At 35.6% G+C, this 10,000-nt stretch overlaps 1 protein-coding gene across 2 annotated transcripts in view; it reads right to left on the reverse strand.

Annotated features, from left to right (window-relative positions):
- Positions 1-7,078: 7,078 nt before the first annotated feature.
- Positions 7,079-10,000, reverse strand: part of LOC113813377 (cellular tumor antigen p53) — a gene marked incomplete at its 5' end in the record, with an annotated part of 12,781 nt that continues 9,859 nt past the window's right edge. For both annotated transcript variants that reach the window (XM_070118210.1, XM_070118209.1), the window contains 1 exon segment: positions 7,079-9,466. In XM_070118210.1, the coding sequence (XP_069974311.1) occupies positions 9,463-9,466 (4 nt within the window).

Below are 10,000 nucleotides of genomic sequence, written 5' to 3' on the forward strand. Positions count from 1 at the left end.
TCCACTATCAAATACCAATCACTTGTAGCTTGCACAATTAGACTTCTCTCAACCTACTTGTAATCTTATTTTAGATAATTACTTGCTGGATGCCATCTATTCTTGTCATGCCTTGTCATATCATAGAAATTTTGAAGCATAATGTTTGGTGATATCTATTCTTGCCATTACTATACATAGTTCATTGGTACATTGTGAATAAATTGAAGTTTATGTGATACTATTCTTAAAATATTGTTAAAAAATTATCTGTGAAGTAGCTTACATCATTATCATATATTCATGTTACTTATCATACATACTGGTTACACACTTCTCTTGCTGGAATATGGGAGCAGATCTTTGTTCAAGTGATTGCTGTAATGAGGTCAGTATGACTTGCTACATTTTTTCATTATTATCATTAACTGATCTAGAAATTACTGCGAATGTACATGACATTTACTTTATGGACTTTCTATGTATTTCTATGCCACTTTCCTTTAGTTGTTATAAAACATAAACTGATCTGATTGGGTGACATAATGTATGAAAGATGTGATCTTCACCAAGTCAGTCACTCTGCCTTTCCCAGTGGCAGCATAACAACCAGGCAAGCAGTCTCCCTCCATCCTCAATTTCTCCAACTTGTCAGTGATCCCGACAAACGTGCAGGAATGTCCTGTGGTGATATGATTTTTCAGACCATTCCTCTTGAAGAAAAAGAGTGAGTGCATGTATTGGCCCTGATAAAGGCAGGGTGGCTAACTGGGTTGCAGGTAGATGAACCAAAGGCAACAGAAAATACCAGACTACTAGAAGAGGTCTACATTGTTGTATGTTTTGGGAGGTACATGTAATCTACTAATACTGAATATCAAATGATTAACAAATAAATGCTATCCTAGAGATATTATTGCATAACCTCCCCTAATCATTGCCTGCAGCAAGTTAGGTAATCACTACTTTTGTGGAGTTTGTGTCAGGAAAGAGTTGAAATACAGGTGGAGGAAAGAACACACTACTTTCCATATGTATCTATCTAATATCTAGCCAAAGTACAAAAAGGCCAATAATGTATCACAGCATTATTTCTTAAGTCTTGGAACACAAATAATATAAAAATGGCAGTGTACAACTAGGTCAGCTGGAAAGCCCAAGTGGTTAACACAATGTTTTCTGTACTACAATCCTAGGGTGTAAATATAGGGAAAACCCCTAGATGATTATTTAGCTGACTAAAATGGATCTTTCATCTGTGGTGATGAGTACTTTTGAACTCTCAGCAGTGTCCCCACAGGCTGCTCCTATTTTCACCAAATCTAAGTGATAGCTGTTGTTACAATGCCCTTCCTTCAAAGAGGTGCATATTCTCTTTTCATGCAAAGAAATATGTAATTCTTCTCCAGTGGACAAATTTATAGATTATAGGGGAAAAAAGCCTTGCTTCTATGATATTTTTTTCTGCCTCCATCTCAATGTCAGGCTGCCTGGGCCTCCAAAATCTTGTTTGCAGATGTAGTGGCTGGGTACAAGGCAGAAGGCTCAGTTTATCCTTGGTTTTGTTCATTGCCACCTGTCTGTAACTGTATGATCTCCCCTCTTTATCAGCTTCCTTAGAAATGCTTGCTCTGTCTTCAAGCAGGTTTCTTAGATATTGATCCAGAATCTCCTCTCCCTAATCAGCTTTGGCTGAAACACTGACATCTCATCTCTGCCAGGACTCCAAATGTTACACCCAGAACCACCAGAAAGGATCATCTTCGTCCTGCAGTGGGGTCCCTTGTTGAAGTGGCATGATACAGTAACCAGCTCCACCAATATGCAGAAACCCTCTCAAAGACTCTACAGCATAGTCCTTTCTAATGCCAAGGGTAGTGCTACCAGACCAAGCTGCCATCAGCAAAGCCTGTCAGCTTGGTACCTGGTCACAGCCCAAAAGCCCATCAGTTTCTAAAACTCCTCTATATTTAGTGCAGCTAATGCTGGTAACCTTCTCGATATGTCGTGATTAGAATCCAAATTCATCACCTTCTCATGTGGCTGCACTTTTGAGCTTGGTCCCATGACACTGCTGTCACTAAACTTTATTTTTGATCCGCTATGATGCTGTATCTCACATGAGCTGACATGACTTGACTTGACCTCTACCTAGACAGTGACAGCTTACCAAAAGGGACAAGGTGGAACTGGTTGGTCATAGACTTCATCTTCCGGCAATCTGTTGTTTCCATTTGCCTGTGGTTCTCCCTAGTATACTTATAATATCAGTTCCAGTACATGTATTGTCCTTCTGGCTCTGCGAAGTTGGACTTTGGATACTTGTCAGTCTCCCGTTATTACCATGAATGAAGGCAGAACTGCTTGTGATACTGCCTAAAGATAATCTTCTCAGGCAAAACCTAAATCTTTTTGAATGAATAATGCATCTATTGGCATCATGGCAGAAAACCAGTTTCCTGTGGTCACATCCTGAAAGACTTCTGATGAAAATGTATCAATCCTGATTTCTCCTTTTCACATGTTGGAGCATTAATTCCATCTGTATTCATGCTTAAAGGGTTATGATTTGTCTCATATTATAAGAAATCATTCTCAAAGGTTTTCAATTTCTCTTATTATAGGAACTCAAAAGATTTCAATTTTCCTTGTTATAGGAACTCGCACTCAGTGGATTATGATTTGTCTCATCTCAAAGGATTATGATTTTTTCTCTAGCTTTAGGAACTTGTACTTAAATCATCATTTGTCTAAGTAAACTCAATGGAGCTGGGAAAGAATTGGAGGCTACTGGTTACCCATCTTTGATTCTGCAGAGCATAAGTAAAAGCATAGGAAACAGGCTGACTTTGTAAAGCTTCAGAATTAACACTATTGAAGTCACATAATTGTGTCTACATAGCATGCAAACAAAGTAGCTTCCAATTTCATGGGGAGTATCATACATTCCAGAAGCTGGGGCCAACTTAACCATTACATGTATGGATGCTTTTCACCACCATTAGGTTCAATTACAAGGGTGAATACTACCCTTATGATTTTTAGATAATAAATAAAACTCAGAGCTCAGCAATTCAGCTGCAAGAGGTACAAGAGAAGTGTCACAGATCCGATTTCTTTTGAAGAAGCAACAGGAAGTGAAAGCTATTTCAAATTATAGTTTATAAAGTAAGAAAAACAGATCCATGTAATAAAAGAGAAAAAATGAAATGAAATAGAAAAAAAAAAAAGTTTGGTAATAAAATTGCTCCATAAGTCTTGCCATTTTCTTTTTTCTGAAAATTTACAATACAAATTTAAATCCGTATTAAAGAAATTTATGTCAGTAAGAAATATGTAGTGTATAACTATCTTTAAAAGGCTTCCAGCCCCATAACTGGATTACTAGAATTTTAAACATCTTTCTGTAATGTAGTTGTTGTTCTTTGGATAAAAAGATTTGACTGTTCCTCTACAATATGCTTGACTTACATAATCTTCTGTTTCATATTTTTGGTAATAATAATTTTATCAGTTCAACTATTTGATCTTACTGCTATAACCTTAATTTCCAGGCAGGTTTACTTGCTTTTATATAATACGATATAGTCCTTTTTTCCATCATCATATAATGGTTATGGGTGTCTGTCCTGTGTATTCTTGATTTAATTTATTGATTTTACTCTTTCCTCCAGAAATATATTTTTCTTTCTTTCTTTCTTTCTATCTTTCTTTTCCTTTTTTTTTTTACATGTTCTCATGAAGCTTCTCGTTTCCATTTTACATTTATTTTACTAACAAGTAAAGCAGTTTCCAGGTGCTGGTTTTGGGGATTTTGTAAGGTAAAATCCATTGCCAATTAATAGAAGGAAGGAAAAACAAGTATTAACCTTGGTAAGGAAAGGTCATACAGCATTATAATAAAATATTGTAGCAAAAAGGGGTAAAATGACTTCATAATGAGGACAAAATATGTTACTGTTAAAAGTTGTAGAGCGCTGTAGGTTAGTATGGTAGTGAAGAGGGTAAAGAGGGCAGAGCAAACGGAGAACGAAGGCCGATCAGAACTGACACAAAGCCAGCCTTTCATCCTTTCTGTATGGCTCTCACACCTTAGGATGTGGACAGAAGAAGGGGATGAAGAAAAGAAAAAGGAAAGGCAAAGAAAAGACCATGCAAAATTAGTTAAGATGAGGGCTGAAGTCCAAGACAGGGGTGATTCCCCACCTTGGACCTTAGTCTCCAGCTCCTAGGCCCCATCACGGCAATGAGCAAGGGACTGCTGTAGTAAGCCCTTATCCACACAGATGAACAAAACATGCCTGAGTGTCCATTAACCAATGCCTGATCATGTGGACAAAGGCTTAATTATATCACAAACATTCTTGTTGGCCAATTATTTTTTCAGAATTTTGAAACACAAAGGCACATATTTTCTTTGAGAAACTGCATCAAAAAATGCATATCTTATTTCATGTGCCTTTTATTACTACTTTTCTTTATCTACTATTTCCTCTTAGAGATAATCAATCAATTTTCTTTATACTGACTAGATGTCATGTAATTTTCTATCCTTTACCTTGCTCATTCTTTCTATGTATTATGTATAGCCTATTTTTCCTTTATTTTTGGTGTAAGTAGTAGAAATAGTAGTAATAACAGGTGTAGTAGCAAAAGTAGCAGTTGCATTAGTGGTAGTAGAAGTAGTAGTGGAAGTAGTAGTACGAATAGAAGTAGCAGTAGTAGTAGAAGTAGTAGAAGTAAAAGTAGAAGAAATAGTAGTAGTAGTGGAAGTAGTAGTAGTACTAGATGTAGTAGTAGTAGCAGTAAAAGTAGAAGTAAAAATAGTAGTAGTAGTAGTAGTAGTAGTAGTAGTAGTAGTAGTAGTAGTAGTAGTAGTAGTAGTAGCAGTAGTAGTAGTAGTAGTAGTAGTAGTAGTAGTAGAAGTAGTAGTAGTAGTAGAAGTAGTAGTAGTAGTAGAAGTAGTAGTAGTAGTAGAAGTAGTAGTAGTAGTAGAAGTAGTAGTAGAAGTAGTAGTAGAAGCAGTAGTAGTAGAAGCAGTAGTAGTAGTAGTAGTAGTAGTAGTAGTAGTAGTAGTAGTAGTAGTAGTAGTAGTAGTAGTAGTAGTAGTAGTAGTAGTAGTAGTAGTAGTAGAAGTAGTAGTAGTAGTAGTAGAAGTAGTAGTAGTAGAAGTAGTAGTAGTAGAAGTAAAAGTAGTAGAAGTAAAAGTAGTTGTAGTAGTAGTAGAAGTGGTAGAAGTAGAAGACGTAGTAGTAGTAGTAGTAGTAGTAGTAGTAGTAGTAGTAGTAGTAGAAGTGAAGTAGTAGTAGTAGAAGTAGTAGTAGAAGAAGTAGTAGTAGTAGAAGAAGTAGTAGTAGTAGAAGTAGTAGTAGTAAAAATGAATATGAAAACAATTATCTCATAAAGACAACTATCACAACCATACTATAGTCTATTCACTTAACTCTGATTGCTATTTGAGATAGGGCTGCTCTTTGGTCAGTTTTTATATTTACAGAAATGTCTGTATGCAAATTCCTCAACCTGAAAATATACACTTTAAATGTAGAATAATATCCATAACTAAACAAGTTGAAATTCACTTCTTATGTGCTAAATTCTTTAAGAAAAGTTGATTGTAGAGGTTTATAAAGTGATGAGTGGTATTTAAAGTAATCAGACATGCTGGTGAACTCAATCAAAAAGGTTACCATGAAATCAATATGCACGTTTTCAATTGTACAAACTAATTTTGTAAATATTTGTTCATAGTCCGTTTTCCTTCTGCATGAGAATTAGTATTTGTCTTTTCCACTGCCTACAACTAGCATAAGCACATTACATGCCTGTTTAGTTCAGAAGTATTTTAATTCCAGATGTATTTGGTTTTCAAAGGTTATTATTTTACAGTATCAAGTAGGCATTATTCTTAAAATGTCATGTCATCTGATTTCCTTTTGTTTATAATTGGGAAAAAAATTAGAAAATGCATGGGCAACAGAGTAAGAAGCTGTGATAAGGCCTCCTCACCCTTAAAAAGAAAGGAAAATAAGGACACACTTTAAACAAAAACAACTACAACTAGTACTTGTAATAACAATAGTAGTAATAATATAGATGTTATAGTTGTAGGAGTAGAAGTAATCACAGCATAAAAGAATGTATGTGTATACAAAAGTATTCTCAAACCAGTTGCTGAAAATATGTACACAAATATTTTGTTAATTCATTTACAATGTCAGCATCAATATGTTCACATTAATACACTACAGTTATGAGACAGAAGTGGATTAATGTGACTACATCAATGCTTATATTAAAGACATAAGTTGAATTTAACAAAATATCTGATATATGTATTTTTGTGCAACTCATCACCACCAATACCAATAATAATAATAATAATAATAATAATAATGATATAAATAGGAACTATTTAGGTTGATAAAGATATGAAAAATAATGGAGTCAATAACAATAATGATAATACCTTTTTAATCATTATTACTGTTACTATTATTTTCATAATTATTATCATCCATATCACTAATATCACAATATTATCATCATTATCATTAGTTAACATTATAGTTGCTGCTTATGCCACTTGAAGCCATCACTGCTTTATTATCCATACCATCATTATCACATTTAACATTATAGTTTCTGCTGTCATCTAAAACCATAACTGCTGGGTTGGAGCCTCTAGTGGCAAGCAGACAGATGATGTTCCCGCCATGGTCAGCCATTTCTGTCCGGTAACCAAAGTGATCCCCCACCCAATGCATGATTCACAGCAGCTCGTATCCATCAATCACAGCCAAGGTTAGTGTTCCCCTAGCTCTCAGACTTTAGTGAACAGACTACACCAGATTAAATACAGTGTGAGGAAATACCAGCATAATATGTATAAACTTTGTGTCAAGTATGTCTGTCAATATTTTCTTTTCTTTTTTATTTGCACTCTAAAGTCTTGCTCATTATCATTTCCAAGGCAGGTTTTCAGTTGTCTTTAGAATATCAAGAGAGAAAAGGGATGGGGAGGGAGAGAGGGCAAAGAGCACGAAACAGAAAAAAGACAGGAGAGGAAAAGAGAAAAAGGTTATTAAAAACAATAATAAAACTCTCTTTTATTTAGGTTTTAAGTAGGGTTATATGAAAAAAATGAAAAATAAAAACTCTTCAGCCAGATTATATTTTCTCAGTTTTCCATAAAATAATTCTTTTAAAATATATTATGCTTTTAAAATATTATCTAAAATATCATAACCAATTAGTCTCAAATCTATCATGACTTGCTCCCTTAGAATGAGAATTTCCATTTGTAACACTTACTTGCACCAGTAATAATAATGCATAAGTGGTACCTCATACAAAAATCTGTATCCTGCCTGTAATGTATGTTGTTGGAATTAAACCCTGTTCTCTTTCCCGAATCTTTGATCAATTCATGTTTTCTTCAAGACCAAAAAGGCAAATTAGACTGCAAATTAGTCCAAGAAAGTCCAATATAGCTCAGAGGAACTCAAAATATTCAACCAACTCCAGCCCTTTTATTCAGGGTAGATCTAGCTTTTCATCCAGATTATGGGAAAGAGGCAAAGGCAATACTGATATGTTCCTAACTATAGGTAGGATACAGAAAACCAGGGCATGGTGTGGGGAAAGAAAGAAAGATTAAAAACAGAGGGGGGAGAAGAAAGAAGAAAAAAAAAAAGAGAGGTGAGCAAGAGAACTCGGGTAACCAAAAACTAAAGAGATCTTATCTCCAGCAAATATGTGTAGATGTGGCAATTTGTAGCCTTGCCTAAGCCCTTAAAGACTATTAAAGAAATGCAGCTTAAGATAAGTACATGTTAACATTTAAAAACTCTAGCAATCGATAATCTTATTCAGATTTCCAGCACTGATTTTGAAGCACATTTTCAAATTTACCATGTTGACACACCATTATTTTCTGGAATATAGGTTTATCTCTTATGGCGTTGTACTCGAGATCAGCCACTGGGTCTTATTTGCATATGGTAACGGGCATTCCTGTTCATTCCTTCTCATTCTATCAATTCTTTGCTGCTGCATAGCCCCATGATAGATTCAGCATAGAAAAGAGGTGGTGTAAAACATGAAGACTGTGTGTTGCTATTTGCAGAGAAAGTGGGAAAACACTGAAAGTGGCATGTCTGTACAAAGCATTAAGCCCTTTGATCTGGGTGACTTGACCATCACATCATAGAAAAATCTGGGTTGATGACTAGATGACATGAAGATCCCATCATTGAACAAAATGGCCACAGGTCACGTGATGCAAACTTGACATCATGTACTAAGGGGTGACAGAAAAGACTCATTACCAGTGTATAAACCTCTTGGAGTGTGATTAGACTCATTTGGCATTCTGCATTATTCCCATCAATAAAAGAGAGTGGAATGTAATGTGCATAAGCCATGACTGGAGGAGTGCCAACTCCAGTGAAAATGCAGTTTCCAAACTCAGCATCATGTTCCTGGCTGCTGTGACCAGCGGTGCAGGTTGTATTACGGAAATTGAAAATCATAATCAAATTAAATATGTCACAAATAACAAAATGTTACATATTCATTTTGGCTTGCACTGGGTTACTTACTACATAGAGAGATGATATAGAGACTGCAAGGAAAATAATTTATTACTATCTGGATAAAGCAAATCAAAAGACAAATGTGGATACTGGAAAATGGCAAAAGAGCTAAAAAAGTTTACACAATATAACCTTGCAAAGGGTAGGTACAGAGTCTTGTCACTTCACAAGAGTGTTTGCGCGCACTTGACCTTTGTGCCATATGACTTGGAGAGCAGCCACTTACATAAATGAATGCTGTGATGCAACCAGATCCAAGGGGTTAATAAAACATATAACATATGTGAAGCATACAACATGTGTTTGTCATTTAGAGTTTAAATTCTAAATTCTTTTCATTCATGGAATGAGCGCATTGTTACTTTCTGTTAAATATATGCTCCATGTATAATCATAAAAAATATGGTATTTTTGAAAATCCAGCACTCCTCAGTTCCGGAAGTTACCCAATTTTTAAATGTCAACCTGTACCTTCCCTGTCATGTTATGAAAATCTTTGGCAAATCAAATTTAGTCAGGGTGAGACTAATAATTCATGAAAAGAATTCCAATAAAGTTTAGGAAAGGTTTTGGACTGTGATACACATGACAAGATGGTCTGCCTCTTTTTTAAGACAATAGTATGTAATATCTTCCGACAAGGTATTCTTTTTCTTATGCCGGATTCTTATGGACTAAATAAATCCATTAATCTTTGATATGACACTTAAAAAAGTTTCTTTGCAACCCATCAATGCAAAAGTTTTGTACATTTCATTTCTACTTGTGTCTTTTCTTTTTTGTGACAAGGAGCAACTCTGCGCTCCATCCACGAAGATGAGCAGTGTGAGGCACACAAATAAAAAGGAATGTGTGAGCCAGCCCCCTGAGGCCGAGCCTTCCGAGTCTACCTGCAAAATAAGATACATACATACATGTATGTATGTATGTAGCAAAACAAAAAAAGTCACAGTCACAAGTCCTACACTGTCACTCATATGCCAATCACAGCTATTAACACAGGGCCCCAACTACCTTACTCTGAGTGTACACATATATGTATGAATGTATAAATATATTTGACTATAAATAGCTCACTCTCACTCTCGCTCTCTTGTTTTCTGTCCAGGTGCGTCTACATGTATGTGTGCATGTGTGTGTCCATGTGTGGAAGTGCATGTGTGTGTGTGTTTGTATGCAAACATGTGTGTGTTTGTATGCAAACATATGTATGTGTACGTGTACACATGTGTGTATGTGAGCGCATGTGTGTATGTGTATGTGTGTGTGTGTGAGCGTATATGTGTGTCTGTGTATATGTGCGTGTGTGCATGTGCATGTGTCTGTGTGTGCATGTGTGTTTGTGTGCATGTGTGTGTGCGCATGCATGTATATGTGTGCATGTGCACGCACATGTGTGTATGTGTATGTGTGTTTGAGCTTCT

Source organism: Penaeus vannamei, chromosome 41 (genome assembly GCF_042767895.1).
Source record: "Penaeus vannamei isolate JL-2024 chromosome 41, ASM4276789v1, whole genome shotgun sequence".
Taxonomy (NCBI): Eukaryota; Metazoa; Arthropoda; class Malacostraca; order Decapoda; family Penaeidae; genus Penaeus; species Penaeus vannamei.